Source organism: Notechis scutatus, chromosome 2 (assembly GCF_049901735.1).
Source record: "Notechis scutatus isolate UNSWTSFEM ecotype Mainland chromosome 2, rNotScu1.2, whole genome shotgun sequence".
Lineage (NCBI taxonomy): Eukaryota > Metazoa > Chordata > Lepidosauria > Squamata > Elapidae > Notechis > Notechis scutatus.
Window position 1 is genome coordinate 123316427 of NC_142010.1, and position 14721 is coordinate 123331147.

The 14721-nt window shown below is 36.6% G+C and overlaps 1 protein-coding gene across 3 annotated transcripts in view; it reads left to right on the top strand.

Moving 5' to 3' along the window:
• The first annotated feature begins 2640 nt into the window (after nucleotides 1-2640).
• The window catches only part of LOC113417422 (cholesterol transporter ABCA5-like), a 75626-nt gene continuing 63545 nt past the window's right edge, over nucleotides 2641-14721 (top strand). For 2 of the 3 annotated variants that reach the window (XM_087956052.1, XM_087956051.1), the window contains exons 1-6: nucleotides 2641-3025; nucleotides 3397-3585; nucleotides 9521-9633; nucleotides 11960-12164; nucleotides 14050-14211; nucleotides 14491-14588. In XM_087956052.1, coding sequence (XP_087812178.1) covers nucleotides 3582-3585; nucleotides 9521-9633; nucleotides 11960-12164; nucleotides 14050-14211; nucleotides 14491-14588 — 582 coding nt within the window. In that variant the 5' untranslated portion in view covers nucleotides 2641-3025; nucleotides 3397-3581. The remainder of the gene's footprint in view (nucleotides 3026-3396; nucleotides 3586-9520; nucleotides 9634-11959; nucleotides 12165-14049; nucleotides 14212-14490; nucleotides 14589-14721) is intronic. The other variant, XM_087956053.1, reaches the window with a different exon arrangement.

The following is a 14721-nucleotide window of genomic DNA, read 5'->3' on the forward strand; positions in this document are numbered from 1 at the left end:
TAAACAAAATATTAAGACAGATTAGAATAAAACAAATAAGGGATAAAGAGAAGGAAACAATAACAAAAGTCAAATAAAATAAACAGCTTATATGGAACTTACAAATGGACACTGTTCAGTTCCTTCTTGGAAAAAAACCAGATGTTTTGTTATTAGTTTTATCATTTACAAGATGTTTTAAAGATTTAATCTGTTTCAAAAATTATTCTGTATCCCCCTAAATTATTTCTGAGTGTCTGATGAAAAACCGAATTACCGAATGATAAAAGTGTGATGAAAGAGTTAGATAAAATGGATGTGGTAAAAAAATGTAAAAAGTTAAGAAACTCGAGTTAAGAATTTTATTATTTGAAAGTAATTTTACAAATGAATATTTGAAAAATAGTAGAAAGTCAAAACAGCTATCATTTTAATGCAATGCTTGATTGTATTATTAAAATATATTTGGCCTATACGAGATTGAAATCTCTTCAAACTATGGTTGTATACATGAAAGACATTTCTAGACTGTGATATTATGTACTATAGTCTCCCAATCTGAATGCCTTTCACATATTTGAGCTTCATTTCACAGAATTAGCCAATCCTAGAACCACATTTTAATTTTCAAGGCCTTTTACAAACTCAAGGTAAACCGCACCAAACTTGATTGCAGGAAATATGACTTCAGCCACAGAGTGTTCAATGTCTGGAATACTCCACCTGACTCTGTGGTTTCTTCCCCAAACCCCAAAAACTTTCCTTAGACTGTCTATTATTGACCTCACCCCTTTCCTAAGAGGTCTGTAGGGGGCGTGCTTAAGCGCACCAACGTGCTTCCCGTCCCTGTCCTATTGTGTCTTTTATTTTTCTTATATGTATCCATTTCATGTATTAATAGCTATGTTTATATGTATATCTGTTATCTTATAATTGCCTGACAAAATAAAATAAATAAAAAATACATCACAAAAAACAAAAAAACAAAACCAAACAAACCAAAAGCATATTTTTAAAAAAAGAAATTAAGGTAAATATTAATTTACCTTAAATAAATATATCCTTTTATTTATCAAATGTTAAAACAATTAATTTCCCTCACAGAATATAAAATATTACAGGTAAAACATTACATACACTGTAATAGATAGTCCACATCTTACATCTTTCCTTTAGTAACTGTTTAAAGTTACAATGAAAAAATGATTTATGACCATTTTTCACCCTTATGACTATTGCAGCAGTCCCATGGTCATGTGATCAAAACTAAGCATGTATTTATGATGATTCATCGTCTCAGGCTCATAAAATCATTTTTTGTTACCTTCTGACAAGCAAAGTCGATGCAGAAGCCAGATTCGCTTAATAATCATGTTATTACTTATCAACTGCAGTGATTCACTTTACAACTGTGGCAAGTAAGGTTGTAATATAGGACAAAACTCAATAATGGTCTTGCTTAGTAACAGAAATTTTGGGCTAAATTGTGGTGATAAACCGAGGACTCCCTGTAATTTACAATAGGTAGTCATAGACTTACAACCACAATTGAGCCCAAAATTTGTTAAGTGAGAATTTATTGAGTTTTGCCCCATTTTATGATATTTCTTGCACAGTTGTTAAGTGAATCACTGCAGTTGATAAATTATTAATCTGGTTGTTAAGTGAATCTGGCTTCCCAATTGACTTTGCTTGTCAGAAGGTTGCAAAAAGTGATCACATGAGCCTGGGACGCTGCAAGGGTAGTTAAGTCTGAACCAGTTGCCAAGCATCTGAATTTTGATCACATGATCCTGGGGATGGTACAAAAGTAACTATGAAAAAAAATGGTCTGGTCACTTTTTTCAGTGCCACTGTAACTTTAAACTGTCAATCATTGAATTGTTGTTAAGTCAAGGACTATCTGTAGTACCCTTTCCAGAGAAAGAGACAAGGAAGCCATCACTGTAGGAACTTTTGCTTCAAGGTATTTTTGTCACTTATATTATAATTTATTGGATAGTTATGAAGCACAGGTGGAAAACGTGTGACTTCTCAGATGTGGCAGAACTCAACATACTCCCCAGTGAATCCAGGGCTGCTAGGAGTTCATCAACATGCAGTAGTCCATACACTGACTGTAATCTGTTTACCAAGCCCGCGTCCTTATTTAGGAATAACCAATTCGTTTTCCTCCATGTGCACACAATCAGAAGGGATCGTGATCCACACCCTTCTAAGGCTGAAATTTATCTTCTCGTCCACTCGGGAGAGTGGGTTCGAGTGAAGTCGACGGGAGGAATTTTATTTTCGCTAGACATATCTAGGGCATCCGCATTGAGTATTAAATCCCTTCTGCTGAATCCTCTTCGGCGTACACACGTTTAACTTCCGATGCCTTGTCGCTTGCGAAGGAGGAACGTTTACTGGGATAACCTCTTTATTAATTTTGAATTTTTTCGCGGCGCAGAACAACATTCCAGGACATTGGGCAAGAGTTAGGAAGAAGGAGCTGTTGCGGACGTGACGGTGGATGTGAAGAAAACCGCCTTACGAAGAAAGCTCTGCCTTATGACACAAGCTGGAATAATGACATAGTTCGCGCTAGGTGCACGCGCCATTCCCCAAATATGTTTATTGCCTTTTAACGTCCCCTCCCCCCCCCCCTTTTTTTTTTTGGCCGGCCTTTAGCTATTCCAGGGTTGGGAGGCGGAGGAGAGAGACAGACAGATAGACAGAGGCTGGCTCTGCTGGCGGAAACTTGCTCCCGCCATTGGCGACGCTCCCTCCTCTCCTCCGAAGGCCAAACAAAGCGAGAGGGACGGGAGCGACGGCTCCTCGGAGAAGGGGAGTCCTCGGCTGCTGCAATCCCTGCCGCCGACAGCTCCGTGGAGAGTAACGAAAGCACCCTTCCCGGCGGGAAGCTTAAGGCGTCTCGGTCTTTTTTTTTTTTTTTGGTCTCGCGGGCGCCGAAAGGCCCGGGTTGACGAGAACCAGCCGCGGCGACGAGCCCTCGTATACATCCCCCCCACTGCGTGCAGCTCAGCCGCGGCCGGGCGGGCTTGAGGTTGCAGTTGGTTGTCTGGGTGGAGGCGAGGTGGGAGAAGCGGGGAGGAAAAGGCAGTGGGCTGTGGCTGCTTTCTGCCTCGGGCAGGCGCGCGCCGCGGCGGCCCCGGAGAGCAGAAGTGCGGTGGGAGGCGGGCTGGAAGAGGTCGGAGAAGGCGAGACGGGCGTGAAGAGAAAAGCAAAGGAGGCTGCCCGGGAGGGAAGGAGTGGGGAGCAGAGGTGGGAGTCAACGGCACGCTATAAAGGCGGGAGAGGTGCGGCACGGCGAGAGGGGAGGGGGAGGAGGAGGAACGAGAGGCTTTCCCGAAGCCTCTTTGGGCTCGGCTGAATGCAGGAAGACAGCCAGCCGGCTTTTGCTTCGCTTGGCTGCAGGTGTTTCTCGCCCGGCGTGGTCAATTATTGAGGAACTAATCAGCAAGAGCTGCGGGTGTCAGATGTCCCTTGCCTGTTGACCCACGACGCAGCGCATGCTGTGGTGATCGTGTGACAAGCTGTCTTTTGGTCGAGGTGTACATCTCCGGTTGCCTGAGACGGTGCCTGTCTAAGTGGGGGGCTTCATGGGTGAGACATGGGGTGCTTTCCCCATTCCATTCTCTTTTTCTTGACTCTCTGTTTACTCATCTCAGAGCATCATTAAGCCTGTGTTGTTACATGTATTGCATTGCTAGCGGCTGTGTAAATGTATACTGTACAGGTAGGGAAGTCAAAGAGAAAAGTGAGTATTTAGATCCAAACAATGAGAAATCTGAATAACAAATATGTGTTAGGAGCAGCGTTGTTCATTATGAGATGACAAATGGGACTTCTCAGTATGTACAGAATGAGTTTATGATTTGCTTCAAATAGATCCTAAGGCTATTCTGAACAAATTACCAGCAATTAAAATACAATTGCAGCAATTATCAAATATATAATTGCACAGATTATGGACAAGAAAAGGGGTCTGTATTTGTAAACAGGGAAAGACCATCTTGTTAATTTGAGGATGAATTACTATTAATTTTCAGAGTAGTTAACTGTTAACTAATGCAAGTATTTGGAAAGTATGGGAATTCTTGAAGAGTTTGTTATGTAATTAAGAAAATGGGAGAACGAGACAGGGAAAAATTAGCTATCTCCATCCCTTTTCCCCAATAGAACATCAGATTTTGAATTATGCTGCACTTTCTTGAAAACACAGCATAGTATTTTCTAGAAGAACAGAAAACATAAGTTAATATAGTAAAATGTTTGTGAACGTTCACTGTAAGACATTTAAAGTTTTTAAAAGGAAATTAAAATACAGATTTATTTTTAACTTAATTGTCTATATGAAGAAAAGAGATGAAAAGCATAAAATGCCAACGAAACAACTGGCAGCTGTATTGTGTATAATACAAGTAGTCCTCAATTTACAACCATTCATTTAGTGACCAAAGTTACAATGGCATTGAAAAAGTGACATGACCAGTTTTCACACTTAAAACTGTTGCAGCATCCTGGTGGTCACGTAATCAGAATTCGGGCACTTGACAACTGGCATATATTTTTGACAGTTGCACTGTCCCAGGGTCATGTGATCACCATTTGTAACCTTCACAGCTGGCTTCTGACAAGCAAAATCAATAGGGGATTCACTTAATAACCACATGATTCACCTAACAGTGGTTAAAGGGTTGTAAAATGGGGCACAGCTCACTTAACAACTGTTTTAGCAACAGAAATTATGGACTCCATTGTGGTTGTAAGTTGAGGATTATTTGTAATGCATCCCACCAGATCACTACAGTTATGTGCAATTACAATTCATTTATCTAATGTATTTTAGTCCTTGAAGGTTTATGCCATAAGCCTTTAAGAATATATTGTAAAAGGCAGTAAGATTATCATTATTTGGCACTTCTAGTTTCTAAAATTTTTTGAATGCTCTACAGATTTTAAAAAAAGCCAGTGTTAGGTTGTGTGATGCCAAACAGAAACAGAAATGAAGTAGAAAGAGAAAATTTCTTATAAATATGTTGTATGACTGGATTGACACTTATTCCCCTTTTCATGTAGATCATGCTAGCAGTTGGTAGCTGGTTAGTATCTGATTAGATATGCTATAAAGAAGGATGTTAAACTTAAATTGTCTCTCATTAGATTTCAAGATACTACAAGCTAGATTTTAATAACCAGGGCCTATAATCTTGAGAAATTTAGAAACCTGTAACAAACTCGTTTTAAGTGTGATGACTGCAATCCCATACACATACTTAACTTCACCCTCTCCCGAGATACATACTGTGCCCATTCTCCTACTGTTCTTGCAAGACCCTTAAGACCTGGCTCTGTTACCAAGTCTGGGTTAATTTGTTTATGTTTAAAATCCTTCTTGATTGTTATGGTTCCTTGTCATCTACTTTAATTGTAAACTTATGTTGTAAAGCCATCCAGAAACTTACGGAGCCCCTGTGATGCTTCTTGATTGTTATGATTCCTTGTCATCTAATTGTAAACTCTTTAATTGTAAACCCTGATGTTGTAAAGACACACAGAAACTTTTGGAGTGGGTAATCATAACAAATCTAACTATTATGTAATTACCAGGACTAAGATCTGTCCAACACAGTAAAAACAGATGTGCTGATGTGGATCAGTTGTTCTGATAAGCACTACTACCCAGAGTTTGAATTGAAAACTACTAAATTATTCCTATAAATTGTCTCACTTTTAAGCAGAACTGGTATCCAGATCTAATTCTGTGCTCTGCTATCATTGTCTGTTTACCTTTCTCTCTGATTGTGAAAACAGGGAGAGATAATCCCTAGGCAGCTGAGATTCTGAAATGTAGGTTTTCTATCGTAGTACACTACTATATTGTGCCAATAAATGTTTCAGGATGTGATATTTAAGTGCCAAATGCTTTCTGCATAAGCTTTTTCTCTTTAATTGGGAGGTGCTATGAGGGAAAAAGTGCTTATAATATGTCATCTTGTATACCACCTCAGTAGTACCATTAGGGCAGAGCCTTGTGTAAATTCAGCTCTCTATAGACTACTCAGCAGGAGGAACAAGAGGACTTGCCAGTAGAGAGGGTTATTTATTGAAGTAAATATATTCTATCATCTAAGGAGATCTCTCATAGTGTAATTACCAAAATGCATTTCTAAAAAGTACTAAATTCAGCTTTCGTAAAAACAAATACTAAATACTTGAACGTTGGAACTGTTTTGTTTTAATCTATGCCTATTTACATGTACCATTTCTTAGATATTTTACCTTGACTAGATTACTATAGAGGTATAGCCTGCTTGTCAGCTTGAACCTGATATGAAGGCTGGCTGCATTTGTATGCATACTTAAAAAGAATTTAATCCAATTGAAAGTTTATTCTTTGGATTAGGATATAAGAGACACACATAGATACAATGCTATACTATATATGCATTTCTTAATTCACTAATTCAATCCTGTTGGTAGACTAATTTTAGATCTAGTTTATTGCACAATTTTTCATGAGATTGGTCTTACTGGCCTTCTTTTTCCAGACTTCAGAATGACTGTTTTATTTGCTTAAAGTCTGTGGAAGAACTTGGAGCTTGATTTTGATTAAGACCTGTGGAAAAATACAAGCATGCTAAACTTGGAACAATTAGTTTGGGTAATTGTTTTTCTTTTCTGGAGGGCAGCTATTTTATATGGGTGAGATGCTCCCCCCACCACCACCAATAATTACATATTTTCTCTTTGGCACTCTTTTCAACAAGCATTGCTTTGGCATGATACTGGAAGAGCAAAAACAATGTCATTCTGCAGAAGCTTAGTGCAGGGGGCCTTCTATGAGTCATCATTCCTAGCTTCTTAGAATAGATAAACTTGCTACTTTCTTAGCACTGGATCTAAATGCTGAGGGCAGAAAAACTTCAGTGGTATCAATAGTTTTGCAAAGGAGTAGGTGGGAAATTCACTGTGGGAGAGGGATTTTCAAGTGATTTGGTCAAATTTCCCTGAGTTTTAAAAATTAAGTATATATTTCCAGGATTTTTAAAAATTCTTTCTCCTTTACCTTCACATTAAATTCTGTATCTATTTCCCCTCTTGCAATTTCAGATTTTGTGATTAACTGGTGTTTGAAGTGTCCTGAAATAGATATTTTTACTTTGTTTTTTTTAATTTTTAAAACATACAGTAAAGTAAAAAATTACTGTTTTTGAATACATTGTGTTTAATAGATATTTTAGTCAAGCACAATAGTACAACACTATCAGGTCAAGTTTTAGTGTTAATTTACATGTTTCATAACATTCAGTTTATTTCTAACAGGCTTCATACCATGTTATCTCATGCTTAGTGCCATTACTGTGCTTCTTTATTTAATAAAGATAAATGACTGAGTGCTTTTATTTCCGTACAATACACTACTATATTTCAGTATAGTACAGTTTTAAGAAGCTGTAATCATTTCTATCTCAAAAAGAGATACCCTTCCAAAACATTAAATTTATTATTTTCCACGCTAGTAAGAAATGAGCCATTATCACTCAGTATTTTCAGTAGAAAACCCTTTAACCTTGTCAAAATGAATTATATGGTAGTAGATTTTAACAGAGAAAGAAGGCCCACTAGATTAGATAATATGCTTTTGCAAGATTATGTGCTCTTCAGTAATCTTAACATTTGAGAATAGATGTAGATTTACATGAATGTCTGAATCTATATATAGGCTGCGAGTATTTGAACTTAGATTCACATACTAATTAGGGTTGTACATAATGAAGCTGAATATCATCAATATAAAGCTGACAAATAGCTCCTGTGCAGCACTGCAAAGGATAGTTGCCAGCATGTTCATATAGATGTTACATAACATGGGTGATCAGAATTTGATTGATGATGGCCAGTATCACCTCCTGATAGTAATTAAAGAGATAAGAACTATTACAAATCAGTTGGTTTCTGTATTCCAAAATGACACCATGGTAAGTCATATTAGAAGACACACAGATCCAGGAATATCAGTGGGGACACATTCCACCCCCCCCCTGTTTTCCTGTAGGTTATTCCACAAGATGATCAATGATAAGTTTTTGACACTGAATGTTCATTTAGGCTGTAAATCAAGGGTCTTCAAACTTGGCAAGTTTAAGACTTGTGGACTTCAATTCCTAGAATTCCTGAGCTAACATGATTAGAGGAAGAATTCTGGGAGTTGAAGTCCACAAGTCTTAAAGCTGTCAAGTTTGAAGAACCCTGCTGTAAATTCTAACTTTTCCACTCTATTTCAAAAAGGGCACTCATATCAAAGACTTGGAAATATGAATATAATTTGAGTAGCATCAGTTGCAGAAAAACAATGCAATAAAATTTATTTAATTTATAAACACTATTTTTATTGAGAGTATTATGATAGTTATAAAATATATAAATTATATGAGAGTATTCTGATTTCAACATTTTGCATTTGAATATTCCCTTTTATGCTTAATGTTGCAATGCTATCTTTGAAACTGGCTGGTTCACACACCCATGCTCAATGACAAAAAAAGGGGGAGGGGGGAGTACCAGATTTTATTTGATCTAGCATTGTTGCTATTGCTATTGCAAATAACAAATATGAAATTGTCAGTAAAATGCAGATGCATACAAATAATAGTTTAAAAGCAAAAATTTTGCCATGATTAACTTTGGGAAATTATTTTGTACAACAGTGAGTCATGTAATTTTGGTTTTTTAAAAGAGTTAATTGGGCATATTAACCATAGTAAGATTTGGACAAATTCAATTTTAATAATAGAAACTGATAACAAATAGTAATTGTATACATCCTAGACTTTATCCGAATATGTTAAACTAATACTTCATTTGCAATTAAGAAAAAAATAAGTAGTCTTCTACTTACAATCACAAGTGGGACTGGAAATTCCACCACTAAGTGATCCAGTTGTTAAGTAAGTCATGCCTGATTCTACATTCCTTTTTGCCACAGCTGTAAGGTGAATAACCAGTCATTAAGCAAATATAGCTTTGCTATTCAGAAGCTCCCGACTAGGTTGCAGATGTTGATCATGTGACTCCACGATGTTGCAACTGTTGCAAATAAATGCCAGTTGCCAAGCACCTGAATTTTGATCATGTGACTGAGGGCACTGCAATAGGTGCAAATGATCAGTCATAAGTCACTTTTTTCAGCACTGTTGTAACTTTGAAATGAATGATCATAAATTGAGGATTGCTTGTTCTGTATTTAGAGCAGCAATACATTTGCAGGTAAGACTTCCTAAAATTTATCTGAGAAGCATTTGGATTATAATCCTGTACCTACTTGATATCACTTAAAGAGAATTAATAGTTGTTTATATAGGATTAGTTTTTGGATAGTGAAACACATAAAGATCTTATTTCACAGAAATGTACCCATTTAATATAGTGATTAGTAATATTAAGTATATTGAATGATACTATGGTTAAAACAAATTAATTGACTTAAGTGGGGGGCACACATTTAAAAGAGACATGTAATTGTTTTGCTTTTCAGATGCAAAAATGTCTACAGATGCTTCAAGACAAAAAGGAGTGTGGCGACAAACAAGAGCTCTTTTTTATAAGAATTGCTTAGTTAAATGGAGAACCAAGAAGAGTAGCGTTCAGGTCAGTTGATCTGCAATTTTTTAATATTTGTACAGTCTTCTTCAACTTCACTTTGTAATCTTCAACTTGACAACAATAGTTGGGACAGGAATCTTGGGCATTGAGTGAAGCACTTGTTAAGTGAGATGCCCATGTGAACGCTTTGCTCAAATACTTTAATCCCAACTCTCCCAGTTGTGGACATTAAGTGATCGTGCAGCTCATTAAGTGATCATGTGGGGATGCCTTGGGGTGGGAGAAGCACTGGGAGGCCCTGTGCCATTGGCTTGTGGAAATGTCCCATGGACCAAGAGATCTCAGATGGCTACAGGCTCACTGGTACATGAAAAGCTGAAGGAACATAGGGCTTTTTCCCTACCCCTCCATGGCTAGGAGCTCCCCCCTCTTCCTGCATCACCATACACAGGTCAATTTACTTTTGCCTTTTTCTGCAGCTGCTGAAAAAGCCGTTGTAGATTTCAGAACCATCACCTTTGCTAGCATTCTGGCCATTCTGAACACCTTCAAATTAAAAATGATATTCTGTAGGAACAATGATTCAAAAGTACAGTATTTAAGAGAATTAACATGAACAGGTCTCTGTTTTTACAAATTTCCTGAGATACTCAGATACAATTGAAACTAGATACTGTATGTCTTATTCCACTGAATGGATTAACCTGATAATTTACCAAACCTTTGAGTAATTTTGAGAAATTTAAATAAAGAACATTGAACTATCAGTAAGACTCAAAATATCCTAAACATGTAAGAATATTCAACTCCAAACATTTTATATACTTTAACTGTGTAATAAAATAAGCCAGTGGTTCATATATCAATTAAAATATGTCTTTTAAGTTTCACAGAGTTGCCTCTAGGCGAGATGGGCAGCATAAAAATTTAATAAATAATGAGAGGAAATAAAACCTTTCCTGAGATATTTTAATTTAGAGAACAAATAATTCCATTTGCAATCACAAATAGATGGATTAAGATACTATATTTTAACTCAAGAAATTATAATGGGGGGAATCTATATCTCAGAAAAACATATTAAAAGTTTAATTTATACCACATCAAAGGCTTTTTCTACATCCAGTGAAGCAATTACTTGACAATCTAGTTTTTCTGATTTTACTTTTAAAATATTAGCAGTCTAGTATTATCTGGAGCTTACTCTTAAAAGCCATAGCCTTTTATCAAGCCAAATTGTACAGGATGAATTATTGTAGGTAATATATTATGTTTCTGAATTCCAGAACTGTAAACAATATTTAAAGAAAGCATGGATTGGCTTATACTTTTCTACAGGATCTTTTCCAGGCTTCAATATTATACTTACATGAACCTCACAAAAAGAAGAGGGTAGAATTCAAATATTCAAAAATATTTTTATATACCACTATATGACAATAAAAATCTCAATATATATTGTATGTTATCGGATTCTACTGGATTAATCATGTGAACTAAGGCCTTTCTTTCTGTCTTTTTATTTCTGTTAGAATAAAAAATAAAAACTGATTAAGATGCTGATACATACTGTAGACTAACTAGAGTGTAAATAACATCATTTTGCTTTATTAGATTAAGCATATCCATTTTTGTTGGGCACAAGATATAGATTGTAACTCCAGTCTTGAGTTAGGATGATTTAAAAATGAAAATTAAGCTTCTCTTTCAGCAATATTGCACTTAGACAGTGGGACAATTATTCATTTCCTGGTATCAAGTATGTAGTTGTGATTGAATAATGCATGCTGAAACATTGTGTTCATATTAGTCTTAGTCTTTTGAACACACTGAAATACCTATCTGTGTGAAATTTTCACATGTGATTATTCTTGTATATTTGTTAATGATCTGTTCTATCAAATGTAGTTCATATTTGCCAGGGAAAACATGAATGCTAAGACTGCAGATGACCTCATGTTCTATTTTAATTTTATAAGTATATTAATCTAGCAAACTTTGCCTGCAGTACTGGCCAATCAAAATTTGTTGTTGCCAGAGTGTAGATTTTATCTTTGAGCCCATGTCCAGTAAGTGCCAGTTATATCAAATCCCATCCTGCAAGAGAATGGAAATTAACCCTGTCCCTTCTTCAGCTCTAGATTTTGAAAAAGTCTAGATTTATAGTTAAGAGAAAGCTCTCTAATCACATGGAGAATAGTAGGCAGGATTAGTGAATAGTATACAAATATCCATATATGTAATGTTTAAATACTGAAATAATGTTAAATAGATTTTTAAGAAGAGTCTCTGTTTCAGTGAGTATTATACACAGCTGTAAGTGGCTGTTTCTGAGTGTTACCCATTTAACATGTTGATTTTATTTGTGCAGGAAATACTGCTTCCACTTTTCTTTTTATTCTGGCTAATATTATTGAGCATGATGTATCCAAACAAGAAATATGATGAGGTACCTGATTCTGATCTTTATTCTGTGGATCACTCTATTATCTCTGAGTTTGTTGTTGGCTACACACCTGTGAACAATGTGACGAGAAAAATCATGCACAAAATGTCTGCAGAATATTTTACAGAAGGTATTATAAACAAACTCTTCTGTTCTTCCAAATGTTTATATTTTTCTCTGGTATTTACTAGGAAAATACACTTAGGAAAATAGATTAAACATGTTATTTCCATATAATAGCATGCATGTTGTTATTTCATATTAAATATTTATAAATATTCTTTTATATTAACACCCATTTGTTTATTTTGATTTTCCTTCTAAAGCTTATTCTAGCCATATGCCTCTTACTGGTATCCCAAATGAATCAACCATCCCGTACTCTTTGTGAGCCATTGAAGTTCTTGTGATTGGAGTGGGATACAAATGTGATAAATACATAAAATAAATAATAAAAGCCATATTCTAACGTATCTGATAATAGAAAGGAAAGGCTGCAGATCCAAATTTCTCTTAAAGTTCAGCAAGTTCCATGTGAACAAAACAAATAGATTAATGCCCCCTAACAGCGAGGATCAGAACCACTGGATATGTATCCAATGGAGCTAAACCTCATTCTACTTGGCACTGGCAAGGAGAATGTTCTTATGCCTTTGTTTCTCATGAATGAAAGAATCTTGCCATAATGCAGTATGTGTTGAAAACCCATGCTTTTTAATACAGGTAGTCCTTGACGTATTTCTGTTGCTAAGCAAGACAATTGTTAAGTGAATTTTGCCCCATTTTACAACTTTTCTTGCCACAGTTGTTCAGTGAATGACTGCAATTGTTAAGTTTAGTAACATGGTTGTTAAAGTAAAACTGGCTTCTCCATTGACTTTGCTTGTCAAGTTGCAAAAGGTGATCACATGACCTCAGGACACTGCAACTGTTATAAATATGAGTCAGTTGCCAAGTGTTTGAATTTTGATCACGTGACCATGGGGATGCTGCAAAAGTCATAAGTGTGAAAAACTGTCATAAGTCATTTTTTCCAGTGCTGTTGTAACTTCAAACAGTCACTAAACTGTTGTAAGTCAAGGACTACCTACACCAAATTCTATTTTATAGACTTAAACTGATCCTCTCGAAATAACTTCTGTATTTTGCAAATATACATTACTCTCTTCATCTAAAAGATCCTACACTTTTAATAGAGATTTAAAAATGTAAGTTGACATCAATAGTTTCAGATATATTTTAGGCTCAATGTTATATGTAAACAAAAACAAATTATACGGTTAACAAATGAGACAGTTACAGATTGGATGACACTTGCATTACCGTGTTTCTACAAAATAAGGCCAGGCTTTATTTATTTTTTGAGCCCCGAAAAAACGGCTAGGCCATCTTTTCGGGGGTGACTTAATTTCCTCCCCCCACGCGCAGCCCCACCTAGAGCGCCCCACGCGCACTCACCTCGCCATGAGGCCGTTTCTATTGGCCGATAGAAGTGGCTGGTGACTTTGCCCTTGGGGCACTTCTATTAGCCAATAGAAGCGGCTTCATGGTGAGACATGGCTGCCCGCGGGGCGCTCCACGAGGCCGCTTCTATTGCCGATAGAAGCGGCTGGTGACTCTGCCCTCGGGGAGCTTCTATCGGCCAATAGAAGTGGCCTCATGGCAAGGTGATTCTGCCTGCGGGGTGATTCTATCGGCCGATAGAGGCGAGTCTGCCCATGGGGTGCTCTAGCCGAGGCTACCTGCGGGGGGCTTCTAAAGGCAAGTTTCCCCTCCTGCCCTTACCCCCCCCCCCCCATTTCTCTTCACCTCATATAGTTCAAGTGATATGAGAAATGGTGGGGAACGCATGGTTTAAATTGGCCTAACTTTTGGGGGAGGGGCTTAATTTCACCTTATGCCCAGAAAACATCCTGGGCCTTCCTATGTGGGGGGGGGGGCGTATTGTCAGAGAAACAAGGTAGTACAAATATTCGGAGATGAAAATAATTAGAAAAAATACTTGTCTTTTATAGGAATCATTACTGAAGAATTTCTAACTGAGCAAGAAATGCAAGAGGCTACATTTCGTAGTCCCCAAAACTTTGTGGGTGTAATTTTTAAGGATTCTATGTCCTATCAACTCAGATTTCCTCCTACAAAAGTTCCTGTTTCTGCAATTCATGTGGAATCAAGAGGTATTTAAATGTATATATAAATATTTGATTTTCCTCAGACATAGGAGTGATCTTTTGTAAAATTCTGTTTATAATTTATTACTCAATTGACAAAATTACTTCTAGATACATTCAAAGATCCATAGATTTCATATATATTTTAAAAACATTCCAGCTATTTTGTTTCCTTAAAATCATGCAATCATTCCAATATACTGTAAATGGAGATTATACCTGCTGGATATTTAATTTGAAGTCAGTGGAATAGTTAGATAGCAAAAAAAAAATTTTTTTTTACAGCCAGTTGTCCAAATCCTTCCAAGATATGTGAAGCTGAAACCTACTGGCGGTATGGATTTACAGCTCTCCAGATCTGTATTGATGCAGCCATTATTCAGGTAAATACAAATGATTAGCATACAACTCAATATTCCTTTGTATTAGTCAAAATACAATACAGTATTTATTTTTTCTTATATACAAAAATGCTTTATCCAAGTGAGCAGTTAAGCTATGCAGTGATCTGAATTT